Below are 19,576 nucleotides of genomic sequence, written 5' to 3'. Positions count from 1 at the left end.
GACAAGAGAGTTTGGAACAAGGGTAAGAAAGTTACTGAAATTATAAATCAGAGAGTCTGAAGTGGGTAAGAAGGGAAAGAAAGGCAGCAGGACAATAAGAGTTGATAGAGAGGAAGAAGTAAAGAGTCAATAGGTTGGAGGTCCCGGGAAAGGAGGAGCCAATGAGTGATTACACTGTAAGGATAGGAAGTAGTGGTCAGAGAATAGAATGTACGAATAAGTGATTTCAGAAGTGTGACAATTCTTGAGTAATGGAAAAAACAGATATGGGCATAGGCAACTGAAGTAGAATGTAGGTGGTGGACTTTAGAGATAACAAAATCAAGGAAAGGAGAGGCCTAAGCATTGTATGAGGTCATCGCCATGAACACTGAAGTCACTCAGGATGATGGACTCAAGACTCAGACTTTGTGACAAGTGTCAAAGTTTTCGCAGAACAAGAGTATCCCGGAGACCTGAAGGTGACAGTGCCAGGGAAATGGTGGTGGGTAGCACAAGCTTCTAAGGAGAAAGAGATTTTTCTAATAGGAAGAGAGGAACAATGATTTGAAAGGAATCATAAGGAACAAGGAGAATACACCACATCCCCATCCTGAGGTACAGTTTGAGAGAATGAGCAGTCTCTACTTGAGACATATACGAGAGCAGCAGTGTCCTCAAGGGAAATGCAAGTTACAGTTAAAGCTAGGAGATGCAAGGAACAGTCAAGAAACAGTCTAAGGAAATAGGGGAGTTTTCTCCTCGTGTAGCTGGATTTCCAGAGAGTTCAACTGAAAGTTTTGTGAATTATGGGAGGAAATGGGTGTTGGGTCAAGGGAGAAAAGCTCGGAGTAGCATGGTATTAAGAGTACACAAAAGAATAGGAGACCAAAGGCGCTTTTGATTTGGGTGTGATCAAAGAAACCAGGAATGTTAAGCACAAGAGAGGGGCGGAGCAAAATGGCGGGGTGAGCAGGAATGTTAAGCACAGAGAACTGCTACATCAGACAAAGGAAAGGGGGAGGGTGCAGTAGCCTCCTAAATCATCTGACATGGAGTATCTCAGGTATGGAGCAAGAAAGTCCAAATCTAGTTGTCAGGTACTCAGGTGTAGGCAGCCATCCTATAGGCTTTGGCCCTATGTTTCTGATTCCAGTTAAGGGTCAGGCAACAAACTAAGGGACCACAGGGACCAAGAGGAATGCCATACTGTAAAGTTCTTCTCTGAAACACCCCTACAAGATCATGTCCAAAAGCACAGAAGGGGGTCATGCTGACTGTCAGTGCTCTGTGCCATTTTGTGCTCCCTCCTACATACCCTCTGCTCTCTCTGACTTTTGGGCGAAGTTCTAGTCCCACCTGCTTTGTCACCCACTGCCTGCCTATATAGTTCCCTCTCTGACTTTCAAGGTCCTCATTGGTAAAATAGACACAATATCAATTCTCTGATCACTCATATTGATGGAGTGATATAAATAATGTGAAAGGGCTTTGAAAAATGTAGTCAGATAAATAGATAGGTGCACTGACTTCTCCCCACTTTGCCCGTTCCTGCTTCAAATTCATTCTCCTAGATCCCAACCCTTAATTCCCTAACTCTATCCTAGCCCTTTGACCAATCTGTGCTACCGAGGGGCAAAACTACATGTTATCCTAAGGAACAGGGACTAATATTACAGCCCAATTTCTTCTCTCTACTATTCCCCATGATCACTCTTAAGCCTAGAAACTGGGACCACTTCCCTGATTGGTCTAGCCCCACAGAGAGAGGTATGTACGTTTCATAATGGGCATTCAGTCATGGGATGATGTGAAGTCTAGCTTGTGAGATAACTGCTGGAGCAGGTCTGGGTTTATGCTCAGTTACTCATTTTGACAAGATGAGTAACTAGAGAAAAGCCATTTGAAAAATGAGAAGAAAACTACCTCTCATTTCCCCATCTCAACCCCATCCTCCACCTCCTCCTCCTGTTCCTTCATGCTCTTGTTCTCCAACCCACCTTCCTGCCCTGTCTCCTCACTCTTTTGGCTCTCAGCCTACTCCCAGCGCCCACCTTCTTCAGCTTCCCGCCCTGCCCATTTGCTTTCTTTGATTAAAGTAACCCCTTCCTATCGCCCTGCCTTCACAATTTCCCCTTCCCCGCCGAGCCCTTCTTCTATTCCTTCCAGACCATCCAGTCGCCGCCCTGTTCGTCTGCCTCTCCTTTCCTGTAATGCCTCTATTTTTGCTCCTACCTCTCCTCCTAACCCTTTATAGTCCCTTGGACTCTAGTCCTCACCAATACTCCAGCAACCCTCAATCAGAACCTTTAACCAGGTGATCCACAAACCTCATCCTGTAGAGATGATTTCTCTACTAGTGGGTCAGTTCTGGTGAAGTTCAGAGTTTCCAGGACTGTGGATTCCCGGTAGCCTGACCTGGTGGACACAGGAAGTTCAAGATGATGGCCAATGAACATTCAGCTTTGAGGGTAAGCTTGGTTACTTACAGGATCCTTTATCCAAGATGGTGTTTTTGGAGATGGCCAGATGCTGGTTATACCACTATTTGTATTTTGCCCTCATCCTCATCTTAGCAATCTTCTTCAGATGCCAGAGACACCTTTAACAAATTCCTTTCTCTAGAGAGTCTGTTCCTTTCCTCTCCTGCCTGATCAGCCAGGCCGCATAAGCCTCTACATTTGTAATTGGCTTCTCCATGGAACTTTGTCTGTGACCACAGAATAAACAGCAAGACCAGTGACAGAGAAGGTCGAGAAGAGTGAGGACTGGAAAGCATCTAATCTGATCTCTAGGAGGGTAATCCTATTGATCTATCCTGGGTTAAAGAGAGTGTAAGAATGGGTGACCCCTGAGAACTTACACACAGGGCACAAGGACCCCAGTACAGATAGGTGAGGACTCAAGGTTTTTTGGTCTGGTTCCTCCAAGACTCCATTTTTCTGCATCCTAGGATTCTAGAACCTTGCCATCTTGCCTTGAGAAATGTCTTCTGCAAGAAGAGAGAGGGGGACTTCCATTGTGTTCTCATCAAAGCTCTGATGCTGTCTATACACCAGAATGTGGCTGGTAGCAGAGACTAGAAGGGAAGGACACATCCAGATCCTACCTGATGCTATCAGCAAAAGAACAGATGATATATATTTTTTAAAGTGCTCTCTTCAAACTGATATATAGATTCAATGCAATCTCAATCAAAATCCTAACATATATTTTGGGAGAATCTGTCAAGCTGATTATAATTCGTATGGAAAGGGAATGGGCCAAGAATAGCCAAGACTCTCTTAAGAACTGGTACGAACAATTTCTGTACCAGATATCTGGACTTATTACAAAAATTGTAGTAATTAAGATAGTGTACTACTGGTGTAAGCATAGACAAACAGACAAATGGCATAGAAGAGAGTCCGGAAACAGACTCATACATATGTGGACACTTGCTTTAAAACAAAAGTAGCATAGCAAAACAGCGAGGTTAGGACTATCTTTCCAATAAGGTGATTCTGGATCAACTGAATACTCATATGAAAACAAAGTAAGCTAGACTCCTACCTCATACTACACTCGAAAACCAATTTCAAGAACATAGATCTAAATGTCACAGGGTGGAAACAATAAATCTTCTATGTTTGCTCTGGTCATGCATGGTTATTGAGCACTTGAGATGTGTATTAAGTGTAAAATTCACATGAGATTTTAAACAGTATGAAAAACAACAAAATATCTCAAAAATTTTTATATAGGAATGTTAAAATGATAATAATTTGGATATATTGGGTTAAATAAACATTTACCTTTTTTAATTTTAAATTACATATGTGGCTTACCTCATATTATTATTGGACAGCACTGATCAGGAAGGTAACATAAGAAAATATCTTCACATCAAATTAGGAAAAAATGTCTTAAGTGGCATCTAGAAAGCAGTAACCATAAAGGGAAAGACAGATAAATTTGACCACATTTAAATTTTAAAAGATACTATTAAACGTCTTTTAAGTTATTAAAAAGACACTAGTAAGAGACTAAAAAGGCAAGCCATACAGTGAGGAAATAAATTTGCAACACATACAATTCCAAAAGGGCTTATATCAATAATATACAGAGAGTGCCAACAAATTAATAAAGAAAAGACTAACAATCCAAGAGAAAATAGGAAAAGATTTGGAATGGGCACGTCACAAAAAAAGCTATCCAAATGACAAATAAACATACCAAAAAAAGTTGGTTAACCTCACTAGTCAATAGGAAAATGCAAATTAAAACCATAATGAGATGCCACTACACACCCACCAGAATGGCTATAATTAAAAAGACTGACAGTGTCAAGTGTTGGCAAGAATGTGGAGCAACAGGAACCCCAGTGGTGGAGTAAATCAGTTCCACCATTTTGGAAAACAGCTTGGTATCATTTACTAAAACTGAACCAAAAGCATTCCTTCTAATCCAGCAATTCCACTCCTAAGTATACATCCAAGTAAATATTTACACATGTGCACTGAGTCATTTATAAAAATATTCATTCATCCACTCCTAAGTATACATCCAACTAAATATTTGCACATGTGCACTGAGTCATTTATAAAAATATTCATTCAACATTATCTGTGAGAGTCTTTACTGAAACAACCCAAGGTACATCAGCCCTAGAATGAACAAATAAATTGCAGTACAGCTGCAAAAGTGAACACTACACAGTAATGAAAAGTCATGAAACCACATCTATATGCAACAGCATAGATGAATTTCACAAACATCATGTTGAGCAAAAGAAGCCAAACACAAAAGCATGCAGTACTGTATGATTCCATTTATATAAAGTGGGAAAAAAGCTACAGAAACCTATGGTGTTAGAATTTAGGATAGTGGTTACCTTTGAGGAGAAAGAAGACCACCGTGTTTGGGAAGGGGCACGAGAGAGGTTTCTGGGGTGCTGTCAATGTTCTACTTCTTGGCTTCTTTGATGGTTACAAATGTGTATTTTCGGTAAAGTACACAGTGTCAGCTATACATTTCAGAAGAAATGACTTTTCTCTGCATGTGTGATGATTCACAATAAAAAGATTTTTTTTAATTTTGTTTTTTAAATGTGAATGCTTATCAAGAATCCCTAACTTGGAAGTGTGAGTTCTGACAAGTTGCGGTGCCAGGAGGGAGGTGCAAGGATCTCCCATCAAGAACCCAACAGTCTCCCCTTTGACCTTCCCTCCCCATCTGCCAAATGTAGACAGAGGATCAGGCGGCTTTTCTCTTTTACTCATTAACATGGTGAATTATATTTTCAAATATTAAACCAACTTTTCATCTCTTTGACAAACCTCACTTGATCTTGATATATTACTCTTTTTATATATTGCTGGATATTATTTTCTAATAATTAGTTAAGGATTTTTGCATTTATGTTTATGAGGAATTATTTCTTTAGTTCTGTTTTTTGCAGTAATTTGGTTTTGGTACCAATGTAATGCTGACCTCATAAAATGAGCTGGGAAATGTTCCCTCCACTTCTGTTTTCTGAAAGGGTTTGCATACGATTGGTATTTTCTTCATTATGCATTTGACAGATTAATCAGAAAGGCCATCTGGGCCCAGAGGATTATATTCAGGGAAGTTTTTCAATTACAAATTCAATTTTTTAAATAGATACAAAGCTACACAGATTTTCTCTCTTTTTTGGTCAGTTCTGGAAATTTATATCTTCACAGGAGTTATCCATTTTATCTAAGTTGTCAAATTTTTGACAAATTCTTTATAATATTTCCTTATTGCCCGTTTAATATCTGTAGGGTGTGTAGTGATGTCCCACTTTCACTTACAATATTGGTCAGTTATATCTTCTTTTTTCTTTCCTTTTTTTCTTGATAAGTCTAGCTGTAAGTTTACAATATTTCAAAAGACCAGCTTTTTATTTTATTGGTTTTATTGCTGCTTACCTGTGTTCGATATCATTGATTTCCAGTCTTATTGTTATTATTTCCTTCTACTTATTATTTTTTATAAAATTTGCTCTTCTTTTTCTAGCTTCCTAAGGTAGAAGCCTAGTTCATCAATGTACATTGGTTCTTTTCTAATACTAGCATTTAAAGCTATGAATTTCCCTCTAAGCCTTGCCTTATATGCATCCTAAAAATCTTGATAGTTGTGTGTTCATTTTTTATTAGTTCAAAACATTTTCTAATTTATCATGATTTGCCTGGATTCATGACTGACTTATAAATGTGTTATTTAATTTTCAAATAATATAGATTTCCTAGCTATCTTTTGTAATTGCTTTCTAACTTAAATTCTGTTGTGGTCAGAGGACATACTATGCATGATTCAGTTCTTCTAAATTTACTGAGACATGTTTTCTGGCCTAACGAGTGGTCTATATTGGTTAGTGTTCTATGTGCACTTTTAAAGAATGCACATCTTGGGATTGATGGGTCAAGCGTACTATAAGGTCAATTAGGTCAAATTAGTTGACAGTGTTTTCAAGTCTTCTACATGCTTACTGATTTTCTGTTTATTTGCTTTACCAATTACTAAGATAGGAATGTTGAAGTCTCCAACTATAACTGTGAATTTGTCTATCCTTTCAGTTCTGTCGGTTTTTGCTTCGTGTGTTTTAAAGTTCCATTATTAAATCTACACACATTTAGAATTATGTCTTCTCGGTGAATTGACCCTTTCATCATCATGAAATGTCTCTCATTATCCCTGATAACATGTCTTGTCCTGAAGTCTGCTTTGTCTGATATAAGTATAGCCACTCCAGCTTTCTTATTATTCCTGTTTGCTTGGTATATCTGTGTCTAGCTGTTATTTTTAATCTATATGAGTCTTGATAGTTAAAGTAGGTTTATTGTAGATAGCATATAGTGAGGTCTTTTATCTAATTCAACAATCTCTGTTTTTTATTGGAGTAGTTTGCTTTCAATGTAAATTGTTAATATGGCTAGGTTTGAATCTAGTATCTTGCTATTTGATGTCTATTTGTGACATCTCTTTTTTGTTCCTTATTTCCTCTTTTCTTGACTTCTTTTGGATTAAGTCAGATTCTTAGTATTATTTTCATTATCTTCACTCATGTCTTATTAGCTATACTTCATTGTCTTATTTTTAGCAGTTTTTCTAAGGTTTACAATATGCATCTTTAGCTTATTCCAGCTTATACCTTAAATAATAACATAGCACTTTATATATAATGTAAGAATAGTACAATTGTATACTTCTATTTCCCTCTCTATTTTTGTGCTTTTATTGTTATACACTTTATTTCTGCATATTTCAAACTCCACAATACACTGCTATTATTTGTGCTTTAAACAATTATTTTTTAAGAAATTGGAAAATGAAAAAGAATTGTTTTATATGCATGCCCATGACATTTCTGGTTGTCTTCTATTCCTCTATGAATATTGTTGTTATTTTCCTTTGTTCTGAAGAACTTCCTTCAACATTTCTTATAGGGCAGGTCTTCTGGTAAGGAACTCTCACTGCTCTTGTTTCCCTAAAAAATTCATTATTATACCTTCATTCTTGTAGGATATTTTCACTGATTATAGAATTCTAGTCTGATTGAAAAAACTAGAGAAGGATAAGGTTTATAAGATAACAATATTAAAACTACAAACAGACCAACTCTATACAGTGCAAGATCAATTCTACGTGGTACAGAGTTAATATCTATTTGGGTAAGGAGACACATTTTCAGACACATATAGGTTAATTCTTCTATATGTGTCTTTATAAACCTACTTTAACTATAAAGACACATACAGATTTATTCTTTCAACACTTTAATGAAGCTCCATTAGCTTCAAGTTTACATAGTTCTGATGAGAGGTCTGTGAATATCATATTTGTTACTTTGAACATAATCTCTTTTTTTCCCTTGATGTTTTTATCACTGATTTTCAGCAATTTTATGATGATTTGCTTTGGCATCAGTTTCTTTACATTCACATTGCTTGGGCTATACTGAACTTCTTGGATCTATGAATTTATAGTTTTCACCAAATTTGGAAATTATTTACCATTAATTTTTCAACTATTTTTATGCCCCTCCACTCCTCACTCTCTGAGACTCCAGCAAATTGTATGTTGGATACTTGCTTATCCACAGGTCACTGAGGCTCTTTTCATTTTTGTTGTCTTTTTCTCTCAGTGCTTCAATCTGGATGGTTTCTATTGAAATGTCTTCAAGTTCATTGACATTTTATTCTCCAGTGTCTAAAAAGCTATTAATCCCATCAAGTGAAGTTTTTATTTCATATATTTTTTATCTCCAGAATTTCCTTTTAGTTCTTTTTTACATCTTCCATTTCTCTCATTATTTTCATGTTTTCCTTTAAATTCTTTAATAGATGAGTAATAGCCATTTTAAAGGCCTTAAAGTTAATTCCATAATCTTAGTTATTTTTGCTTCTGTTTCTATTCATTGATTTTTCTCCTGGCTATGGGTCACATTTTACTACTTCTTCAACTTCTGCATTTCTAATAGTTTTTATTTGATGCTGTTCATTGTGAATGTTTCATTGTTGAGTAATGAGTTTTGTTTTCTTGCTTTAAAAGGTGTTGTGAACTTTTCTATTAGGTAGTTTAGCTACTTATGGATCAATTTGATACTTTCAAAGCTTGTTTTTGACTTTTATAAGGATAAAGCTAGACTAAACTTACCCTAGAGTAACATTTTCTCTAAGGCTAGCTTAGTCCTATTACTAAGGTGTAAACTTTTAGGGGTCTCTACAAAATGCCTTCAACAAGAATTCTCTACTGTGTCTGGTCAGAACTCACTTTTATTTCAGTCCTGTACAAGTTCTGGGAATTGTTCAGCTCACACTTTCTCAAGATATTCTTTCAAATAGTTCCCCTCTCTTGCTATCAGCAAGAGACACGAGGGGATTCCAAGCACATTTCTGGTTTCTCTTCTCCTCCTTTCCCTTCTCTTTCCTTCCCTTCTCTTCTCTTTTCTTTCCTTCCCTTCCTTTCCCTTTCCTTCCCTTCCATTCCCTTCCCTTCTCTTCTCTTTTCTTTTTCCTCCTTTTCCTTTCCTTTCCCTTCCCTTCTCTTCTCTTCTCTCCTCTTCTTTCTCCCCTTCTCTCTCTCTCTCTCTCTCTCTGTCCCTGTCTCCCTCTATGTCTCCTCAGCCAAGCACACTGCCATGTTCAACTTGGATTACCCCTCCCTGAATACTTCAGAAACTGTCTCCAAGCAGAAATTTGGGTCAACTGTAAGGCTCATCTCATTAGATTCCCTTCTCTCAAGGAATCACATTCCAGTGCTGCTTGTTAGCTAATGTCTGGAAACATGCATTTTGTCTAGTTGTTTGCAGCAAGAGGGCAAGCCCAGTCCCAGTCACTCTATTGTGGCCAGAATTAAAAGTGTTGTTTTATTTTTTTACCCAATATTTTGCTTCCCCAATCTCCTTACCCAAACAGATATTAACTCTATAACATGTAGAATTGGTCTTGTACCATATAGAGTTGGTCTGTTTGTAACGTTAATTAATAGTATTATCTTATAAACTCTAGCCTTTTCTAGTTTTTTCAATCAACATTGTTTTTAAGGTCTGTCCATATGGCAGTAGTGCTGTACATCGAGTTTGTGGTTCTAGCTGTTGCATAGTTGTCTCAGCAGCACGCTAGAGGCATCTCCTTATTCATCAAGATCTTTTGCATGTTATGAAATAGTTTCAATTTTTACTTGCATAAAAGTTTCATGCATTCTTTGTTAGGTTAATTCCTAGATAATTCAGTTTATTGCTAACGTGAATGGTATTTTATTTTCTATTATATTTTCTAGTTGATTTCCCTGTTAGCTGGCTCTCTGCATCTGATCTTAATTGAGAGATGACCCAAAGATTTCAAGAAAAGTCTGCAACCTCAGATACTAGATGAGAAGGACCAGGGCCATTACATTCTTCAGCTCTCTGGTATCTCTCAATACATATTATCTCAGAGTTTAGAAGCACACTGACAGCCTGGAATGACCCGAGGTAAGCAGAAGCTAGCCCTAGAGAGTGACCAAGCTGGGCTGAGCTGGGCTGAGCTGTGATATGTTCAGAGCCCATATCAGGGCACCTGGGAAATATAAGAATGAGGAGCTGGAGTGGAGAAAAGATGAAGCTACAGACATTCTGACTCCTCTTCCTTCTAAGCCACAGCCTAGCCCTAGCCCTGTGGAGAATGAGGGCTGATGGACCACTGGACCCAGGCTGAAGAAAGCTCACTTTGGCAAGGCAAAGATACAGTCTTGCTAGCTGTCCCAAAGCTAACAGTGTGGCTTCTTAGCAAAATGAAGGTTTGCTTTCTTCTTAGCCTTAGGAAGGTAGCGAAGACTTCAGGAGCCTGAGTCTTGATGGGAAAAGGGACCCAGGCATGGCTTACAATGACAAGGAACAAAGCTGCTTCTGTAGTTCAGCCAGGTATGATAAAATCTGTTTCATTTCTGAATGATATAAGGGTTATGTAACGATGTAAGAAGAAGAAAATCACAGTGCCAACTGGTCAGACATCCAGTCAGACAGAAAACATTTATCAAACACTTACATCTGTACATATTGTACTGGTAATGCAGAGACAGATCAGATACATTTCTTGTTCTCAAGTAACTTAGATATAAATAAATAAGTTTAGTGAAGTATTTTAGTATCTATAGATTTGAGATAGAGCATGACACAATGAAAAATTGGACTAGGGGCTATAGAGTCTAGAAAGTTTTGTGAAAGATTACATGTGAATTCATCATAAACAGTGGGTAGGTGATCCCCAGACAGACAACAGGGGAAAGAGCTTTCCAAGCGAAGGAGAAGGAGCTAAAACAAGGAGACATGAAATCACCTGCTGGGCTCAGGAAACGGCAGACATGTCCGCACAGCTGACATGTTTAGCACTGTGTGCCCCAGACCTAAACACATCCTGGAACACACTGTGTCATGAATGAATGAATGAATGAATGAGTGAAGGAAGGAAGTACATAGTGGGGAGGAGCACAGGCTTTGGAGTCAGTGTTTACTGAAACCAGGGGTGGCTCCTTTCTTTATGCTAGGCCTACAATTGGTTCTTTTAAAATAAATGCGATGTGGAGGCCTGCCTGATGGTGTAGTGGTTAAGTTCACACTCTCCACTTTGGCAGCCTGGGGTTCACAGGTTTGGATCCCAGGTGTGGACCTATGCACTGCTCATCATGCCATGCTGTGGTTGGCGTCCCACTACAAAATAGAGGAGGATTGCCACAGATGTTAGCTCAGCAACAACCTTCCTCAAGTGAAAAGAGGAAGATTGGCAACAGATGTTTAGCTCAGGGCCAATCTTCCTCACACACACACAAAAATATGTGAAATATCTTTTCACAGAAACAGAAAGTAAGACAATGGTTGCCAGGTGCTGGAGGTTGTTGTTTAATGGGTATAAAAAAGTTCTGGAGATTGGTCTCACACAATGTGATTACACTTAACACTACTGAACTGTGTGCTTAAAAGTAGTTCAGATGGTAAATTTTATGTTATGTATATTTTACCACAATTAACAATTTTTAGTATAAACTATTAAGTCCCCAAGTTACTCAGATTAGGAAAAGCTTATTCTATCTATATTATCGCACGGGTGAGATCAGCCAGAACGTTATCTCAGATATGAAACTTCCACTGTTTTGCGAGATAGACACAAGAGGGTTTCAATTCCTGGCATCTGCTTTAAAGTGGGAGAGCTTTCTGACTCCTTCCAAAAGCTTTTTTAGGAAATGATTGGTCAAGGTGAGGTCCAATGATAAGTCCACTACCTCCTGCGTTTCCCACTGGACTGCGAGTCCTCTCCTGGCAGCTGAAGGGCGGTCCTAATAACCAGGCTTGGTGCTGACAAGGTGAGCGGAGCGCCGGAAAGGGCGGCAAGAGAAATAAGATTCCGGGGAACGCTGTTGCCTGGAGACGGCGTGCCACACTGTTGCTCGGAGACGGCCGGAGACCCTGCACTGGGCGAGCGTCCAGAAGGAGCGGGACCCGACCCAGCAGGGCCGAGGCCATGGCCGGACACCAAAAGGAGAAGGTGGTCCCAGATGAAGTCCATCAGAACCAGATCTTGAGGGAATTGTACCTCAAAGAGCTACGAACCCAGAAGCTCTACACACAGTATCACGTGAATCCCCTCCGCAAAGGTGAGCGGCTCTGCCGAGTGGAGGAAGGGTAGAGAGGGGGCGCGGCCCTGGGGGGAGGAGCCCTCGGGGCGCGGCGCGGAGCGCAGTGGGAGACCTGACCTGGGCTCCATTCCTAGATTTCAGGAATTATGACTTTTGCGGTGGGGGGCGGGTCTCGCCCCACATCACATCAAATATATTACATATATTAAATGCACCCACACTGCGATTAAATATTTTTGTTGCAAGAAAGCCGAAAGAGTTTTTATAATTTTGCTTTTAAAACAGTTACATTTTTCAGGGTTTTATGTTTCACTTTGTTTTGCTTGTGTTTCGTTTGTTTTTAGCAAATAAGAAGGGTTTTTTTAAGGCTTCCGATACTGTCTTAGGCCTTCCGACAGGTGAGGGCTTGTAGTAGACCCCGGCCCACGGTGCCCCCTGATGAAACGACCCTACCCTCCCTTCTCCTCACTGTGCGCATTCCTTCAGCGGTTTCTTGTGGTCCTGGAACATCGGCTCCCCTTGAAGGCCACTGAGTCTCAAATGGAGCCCCAGACCCATGCGCCCAACTGCCTCCCGGCTACATTCCCCTGGACAACCCATAGGTTGCTCAGAAGTTTTTCACTGGTCGGAGTTTGAGATAAAAATCCCTGGAGACCACTGGTCCCTTCTGGCCTCTGCTCATTTCCTACTACTCTGCACCTCGCTCACTCCGCTTGAGTTACTCTGGCCTTCGCGAAGTCACCAAGCTCACTCTCGGCTTCCTTCCGCACATCCTCACTTGGCGTGTTCCCTGACTCTATTCAGGCCTCTGCTCCAATGTCTCTCCTCACAGACATCAGCCACACTCCCGCCCCACCATTAACTCTCTACCCACGTAACCTGCTTTATTGTTCTGCATCTCACTTACATTTCCCTGATATTATACATTTGTTTATTGTCTCTCACCAGAAATAGAGTGGAAGCTCAGGGTGTACGAGAACCTTCTCTGTTTACAGCCCTATCTCCACTGCATTCGAAATTACAAGCAAAATGGATGTTTGTGGATTCTGCACCTCTGTTATCACATGGCCTCCTGGGTATATATCCATTATCTGCTTAACCTTCTTTGGCTGCCTGGGATGTCTGCATCCCTGTAGACAAGCACTGTCCAAGAGAATGTTTTCTGATGGTGAAAATGTTCTTCTGTGTCTGTGCTGCCCCAAATGGTAGCCATTAGCCACACATGGCTATTGAGCACTTGAAATGTGGCTAGTGTGACCAAGGGATGGATTTTTAATTGTATTTAATTTTAATTATTCAAATTTAAGTGGCCACGTGTGGCTGGTGGCCACTGTGCTGGACAGTGACACTCTAGATTGTGAGGTCCTTGAGGGCCTCATTGCCTAGTGCCCAGCACAGTACCTGACATGTGACAGACACGCAGAAGATGCTAAATGGATATCTGGCCTAAGGTGGATCTTAGAGAGGGCAGGGAGTTACTGTTTTAATGTGAACCTGCGATGCTGTTTTTCTCTAGTGCACACAATTGCCAGAAAGCCCATGTCGTGGCACGATAACCTGGAGGAGCCTGCAGATGGTAAGTCCTGGAGTTCGAGACTGCCGTTGAGATAGAGCACAGACAGGCAGCTGGCTGGAGAGAGCTCTCAGGGTGGTGTTACCTTGGGACAAGTATCAGTCAGTCCTCTGCTTGGATGATCTGAAAACTGGAGTCATTCTCACCAAGCTCACAAGAGGCTGACATATTCAACAATACTTCTGGTTTATTAACTGTCAAGCCAACAAAAATGTTTTTAATGGTCTTAACACCACACTGTATTCATTCATCAAACTTTTAGCCGTTACAATCACACATTTGGGAGTCATACTGAGTTCAAATCATGGTTCTACGGCTCACGAACTATGTGAAGTTGGGCAAGTTTTTTAACCTCTCTAAACTTATCTCTTGGGGTCATTGTGAGGATTAAGCAGACTAATGCAAGTGCTTTGAACAGTATGTAGTACATGGTGATCAGTAAATGTTAGTTATTATTATTATTTTCATTAGTACTATGTGATAGTCCCTATGATGGGCTAGTGGGCAGGGATCTCAGTGAAGGAGACAGACAAGCAAATAGAGACTAAGATTGGGATGGCAACAGCATAGGCAACAGGTGACCAAGTCAGACAGTGGAGTTCTGGGAAGTCTTCTTGGAGGAGGTGATAACAGGGTGAGGTAGAGTATGTCAGGTGTAGAAGACTGACAAAGGACATTCCAAGTTATGTGGAAAGACACAGAAATGAGAGACACCACCATGGCCCCAGAACTGTGAGTCATTTGGTGTGACTGCAGTATGCAGGTGGATGGGGCCACGTTGGGGACTGAGAGAATAGAGATGTTTGATGGAAAATCTAATCCTTCCTGGGAAGCCGCTGCCCTTCTCCTCTGCCTTCCTAGAGTAGAATTTGATAGAGGAAGCATGTAGGACATATGGGAGGACGGGTGGGCAGTGTGGGGCAGGGGGCGGGGGAAGGATCTTATAGCCCAGTGGAGACAGACAGACGAGGGAATAGACCCAGAGAGAGCGTAACCAAAGAGGTCCGACCATCATCTGTAGTGAAGTGACCTGCCCAGCTAGAGTAAAGGATGCGAGTTGGGACCTGGTAACTGCTACCGCTAAAGAAAACAACAGGTGGTGAAGGGCTTGAAAGCTGAACAGAAGTTCACCACCCGGGGCCTTGTCTCGAGGGTGAGCTTGGCCCCATGCCAGGCCCTTTATTCACATTCCTTCCTTGCATTCTCAGTCATCTTGCTGATCTAGATGATTTCCTCCCATTTTACAGATGAGCAAAGCGAGGCCCAGAGAAGTTAAACCATCCAGCAAGCTAGTAGTGGAAGGGTCAGGAATGTCGGATGACAAAGCCTGGGTTCTTCCCATTGTCACACTGCCTCTCTCAGATTAAGACTTGACAGGGTAGAAATCGAAAATGAAATTTTTTTAAGTCCTTAAGCTGTTGGAGTTACAAATATGCCTGGTGTTGGCAGCCATACTTATTTCAGTGCAGAAGGATCTGACCTCACTGCTTATTGCCCTCCTCACTCTCTCTGCTGCAGCTGCTTTGGCCAAACCTGCTCATGCCTCAGGGCCTTTGTTCTCCCTGCCTGCCTGCGGCATGCTTTTCCTCTGCCTCTTCCTCAGGGCTGGCTCCTGCTTGGCATCCAGAGAGGCCTCCCTTCGCTGTCCTTTCTCAAGTAGCCACCTTGCCTCCGCATGCCCCTTTGCCTACTCCCTTCTTCACAGCTGGCATCGCTGTCTGCCGCATCGGGTTTGTTTGTGTCCTTGTATATTGTGGCCCCTGTCCCCCCACCTAGACCACGAGCTCCAGGAGAGCAGGAACCATGTCTGTCTCAGTCTGCTCTGTCTCCAGGACCCACAGATGTTTGTGCTCAACAAATATTTGTTGAAAGATGAGTGGAGGAACGAGACACCTGTGTCACGAGGCCTAGGCAAGCCTCTGAGGCAGGTGCTCTGCCTCTAGGGAAGGAAGTGGCCAGAGCAAAGGGCACAGGACCACCTGCAAAGACTGACTCCGTGACTCACGCCTCCTCTCCCAGCCAGGTTTCTGAATCTTATTCACCACGCTGCCCAGGGACCAAGGAAGAAATACACGGAGACACAAACTGAGAGCCAAGAAATTGGATGGGACTCAGAGCCCTTGGTAAGTGTGGCTTCTTGACTGAGGAAGCGCAGAGGCAAGGCAGGTGGTGGCCAAGAGAACAGAGTATGGAGCCAGGCTGCCTGGCTGTGAACTCTGGTTACCACTTATTAGCTGTGTGACCTTGGGTAAGTTACTAAGCTCTTTCATGACTCAGTTTCCCCATTGTAAAATGGAGACACTACACTACTTACGAGGATTAATTGAAGGAATATTTGTAAGGGGCTGAGAAGAGGGCCTGGCACGTGGAAAATACTGTGTGAGTGTTGATTAAACAAAGGTTGCTGACGGCAGGCTGCCTGAGTTTGCTCCACCTGTTATTAGTAGGATGGTCTGGGGCTGTCACCTAACATCTCTGAGTTCTGTCCCCTTATCTGTAAAATGGGAATGTGAGCAGCAGTGCTCCACTTGACTGGAAGGGCTCCCCCAGCTGCAAGGAGTCTGTGAAATGTGGTCTTTAGCTCATTGTCACCCTAAATGCTGCAGGGCTTCTGTCACTAAGGAAGAAATGTAGAATTTCAAATAGACAACTTGAACTTCCTGTCGCTCTTGTCTTAACTCTGATTATGTCCAGCATCACACAGAAGGTTTTCATTTTGAGGTGGTCCAATGTGCCAATCTTTCCATTATGATTTTGTGCCTTGCTTGTGAAAACCTTCAGCATCCAGAGTTACAAAATGACTAACTTTTCTTCTATATTTTCCCCTAAGTTGTTGTGTTTCTTAACACTTGGCTTTTAGTCCATCTGTGTATTTTGTGCATGATGGGAAGTTGGAGACACTGTTCCTCAACTGTGTCGGAACTTCCTTCATCACCTCAAAGGCACCAAGGTCTTGCATACCCTGTGGCTTTACGTTTACTGCTTCTGCAGCCCACCTCCTGACCGCCCCCATACTCCTTTGAGACAGCTCAGGAGTCACTTCTTCCATAAAGTCCCATTAAGGAATGTCTTTCCCCACCCTCCCCACCAGGCAGAGTTGGGCACTTCCCCCTTGTGCTTCTCTAACATCGTGCGCCACCTCCTGCTGCTGCAACATTCAACTCAATTCAGTGTATCAGTGTAACATGGTGACTCTGGCACCAAACAGCCCGAGTTCAGATCCCAGCTCCACCACTTTGACCTGAACCTCTCAACCTCCATTTATCTACCTTAAAATGGGGAGGATAATATCAACACTTGAAGGTTTCTTGTGAAGATTAACTGAGACAATGTATATAAACTACTTAGGACAATACCTGGCACATAATAAGTGCTCCATAAACACGGCTACTATGATGCCAATGAGGAAGAATGGAAAGGAGGGCACATGGCCCAACCAAGGACCAGTCAGATGCTTCTCCTGACAGCTTGACTTGATCTCCGTTGTCTTCACCTACGAATTGTCTAGTGTGCTCCCTTCCCAAGAACTCCCCATACCCTGTACTTCTCCTATTTCTAGGCCCTGGCCTTCTCACCATTTGTACAACTCTAGTCTGGGGCGCATGGCTCTGCCACAGGGCTCCTGCACGGAGATCGGAATAAAGGGCTCAGTAAGTCAGGTTTTACCAGTAAGGAGGAGAGCAAATAGCTGCTCGTTTGCAACAGCTCCTCTTCAGATATGGGACGTGGCCTTGGCGAGAGGAGACTATAGGAGACAGGGTGAGGATTCCAGCAGGAGCCCCCACCGCTTACACAAGGAGGACTGAGCCCAGGAGGGAGAGGCACAGTTAGACAGCTGGGAAAGAGATAAAGGCTCCAAAGGGAAAATGAGGAGGATGAGGGGAGGCGGGGTTTAACTTATAGTGAATAAGGGAAGGGAGAGGAGAGTTGTGAAGGAAGGAAACTTACCTGAAGTTAAAAATCATCCAAGTTAGATAATTAAGCAACTTAGAAAAATATTACAAAGCACAAGGAAGTTAAGTCACTATTCTTCATTTTCTTAAAGAGTAAAGGCCTGGCGCCCACAGGTACAAAGTGAGTATAGAAGTGTTGCATCTTTGACCAGTACATCTCATGGCAGTGTCACCACGCCGTTACGGGAGGGACAAGTATGGCTTCCCTGGCCAGCCCTGCCCCACTCGGACCTTCCTGGGCCTTGCAGATAACCGACTGCATGTGCTCCCAGATCAGTCATCACGGAGTTGCAAAGGGTCTGCAAATATGTCCAGCCTGTTCGTTATAAATCTGGGGACAATGCCATCAGATGGCACTGGTGGCATAGTAAGAAAGCATACCCAAAAACGTTAGATCCACGTGTTATGCAATCATAAAAGGTAATTAAGCTGGAGTTTCAGAGTGATGCGGTTAGGGGCAGAAGAGGCTTGATCAACCCCAACTTCACTTAGGGCTCCCTGCTGCATAGCAAGACTTTACCCCAGACAAGCAGAGAACCCCCAACCCCATACTGAGACACTCAATAGATCCCTCTCAGTCTCTGGTCTCCTAGCAACATTTGATAAAAATGTATCCTTTAAGTTGATTGCACGGTGTAGCTTCTATAAGATTTATGTGTCAGAGTGCTCACTCTTACTCCCTTCTCTGTGTAACTACTTCAACAACGTTCGTTCTTTCATTCAGCCAAGATGTACTGAGTCCCTAGTGTGTGCTGGATACTGTTGTAGGTGCTGGGGATAAGCAGTGACTGAAACAGACAGAGCAGCTGCCCTCATGGAGCTTACATTCCAGTGTGGGAAAGAGTCCTTGGGCAGGGCCTCCAATTTAGGCACTGGGAAAGGGAAGGCCAGCAACTTTGCAGAGGCTGTTCTCATTTAATACTGCAACTCTTTTGATGTAAACGTTGTCATCTCCATTTCACAAACAGGGTTGAGCAAGGAAGAGCACCAGAGGCCACACATCAGGAGACTGGGGCCTGATTCGAGCCCAGATCCATCCAACTTCAAACCCAGGTCTTCCCCTCTTCCCCACAGGCTTCTTTCTGACGCCTGTATTCTCCTCTCTAGGTCAACCCAGAGCGCAATGACCGCAGGCTGAACCACTTCAGGGTCTACAATGACATCACTCTGTACAAGGCGAAAATGTGGAGCTTGGGGGAAGATGATCGCCACAAGTAGTGTTCCAGCAGTGGCGTCAGTCCCTGTCTTTAATGCCCAAAGTGTGTGCTGCCCAGAGAAATAAAGACTACTTTAAAGCATAGGTCCGACTTTTCCTATCCTGAGTCTCACATTTCTTTCCGCCCTAGTCCACTGGTTCAAATCCTTAATCATATAAACTACGGGGACAATTCCAGTTAAAGATGCGAAACCAAGTGCATACAATATCTCCTCTGCCGTCTCAGACCCAATAAAAGATAATAAAGGGATAAAAAAAAGGTATGAGCCCACAACGGAGAGAAACATTAAAAACCAAGAAAACCAAAGACATAGTTAGAGGATGGAAAGCTGGTGTAAGAGGGGGGAGGAAACACAAAAGGCAAGTGGAATGGGACACCTCTGAGCATAGAGCCTGTGCCTCCTGGGACTATGGAGAGAGGTTCAGGACTCTGAGACAGAGTGGGGTGTGACGCAGGGCTGAAAATGGACATTGGTATGGAGTTTACAGGAAGTCCCACCGCACACACATCAGCAGCCAGACACGTAACATCTCCTACACTGGAGGTTTATTCTTGGAGAAATGGGAAAAGCCCAGGGCTCAGGGACACTAAGTGAAACATGGGGTAGGAGTGAGGTGTGAGGCTGAAAACAATCAATGAAAATCTGCAAAAGGAAAGTTGGACCGCTAGCTCACATATATTGCATTTTTACCCTGGATTTGAAGCTGGAGTGTTCCTCTCTGGAAAAGCAAAATGGC

At 42.3% G+C, this 19,576-nt stretch overlaps 2 protein-coding genes across 4 annotated transcripts in view; one reads left to right on the top strand and one right to left on the bottom strand.

Annotated features, from left to right (window-relative positions):
- Positions 1 to 11,873, bottom strand: part of OR13P2 (olfactory receptor family 13 subfamily P member 2) — a 115,866-nt gene extending 103,993 nt beyond the window's left edge. Inside the window, exon 1 of the mRNA XM_070260160.1 lies at positions 11,743 to 11,873. The gene's annotated coding sequence lies outside the window, so the exon portion shown is untranslated. The remainder of the gene's footprint in view (positions 1 to 11,742) is intronic.
- CFAP144 (cilia and flagella associated protein 144) lies at positions 1,806 to 18,922 on the top strand. Of its 3 annotated transcripts, XM_001916184.5 has the most exons (7): positions 1,806 to 2,450; positions 9,766 to 9,958; positions 10,281 to 10,387; positions 11,808 to 12,114; positions 13,613 to 13,672; positions 15,689 to 15,792; positions 18,730 to 18,922. In XM_001916184.5, the coding sequence occupies exons 4-7, from the start codon at positions 11,982 to 11,984 to the stop codon at positions 18,838 to 18,840; spliced, it is 408 nt and encodes a 135-aa protein (XP_001916219.1). In that variant the 5' UTR covers positions 1,806 to 2,450; positions 9,766 to 9,958; positions 10,281 to 10,387; positions 11,808 to 11,981; the 3' UTR covers positions 18,841 to 18,922. The 3 variants fall into 3 exon arrangements, with proteins under 3 accessions (XP_001916219.1, XP_070116262.1, XP_014592750.1); XM_070260161.1 differs by having other exon boundaries at positions 9,766 to 10,387; positions 11,692 to 12,114; XM_014737264.3 differs by lacking the exons at positions 1,806 to 2,450; positions 9,766 to 9,958; positions 10,281 to 10,387; positions 13,613 to 13,672 and having other exon boundaries at positions 11,821 to 12,114.
- The last annotated feature ends 654 nt before the right edge of the window (positions 18,923 to 19,576 follow it).

The sequence above is a fragment of the Equus caballus genome, chromosome 2 (genome assembly GCF_041296265.1).
Source record: "Equus caballus isolate H_3958 breed thoroughbred chromosome 2, TB-T2T, whole genome shotgun sequence".
Lineage (NCBI taxonomy): Eukaryota > Metazoa > Chordata > Mammalia > Perissodactyla > Equidae > Equus > Equus caballus.
This window is presented reverse-complemented; position numbering and strand designations above follow the sequence as displayed.

Coding starts and splice junctions, on each gene's coding strand:
- CFAP144 (XM_001916184.5), top strand. CDS start 11,982: ATGGCCGGACACCAAAAGGAGAAGGTGGTCCCAGATGAAGTCCATCAG. Junction 13,673..15,688: donor CCTGGAGGAGCCTGCAGATG/GTAAGTCCTGGA, acceptor CTCCTCTCCCAG/CCAGGTTTCTGAATCTTATT. Junction 15,793..18,729: donor GATGGGACTCAGAGCCCTTG/GTAAGTGTGGCT, acceptor TCTCCTCTCTAG/GTCAACCCAGAGCGCAATGA.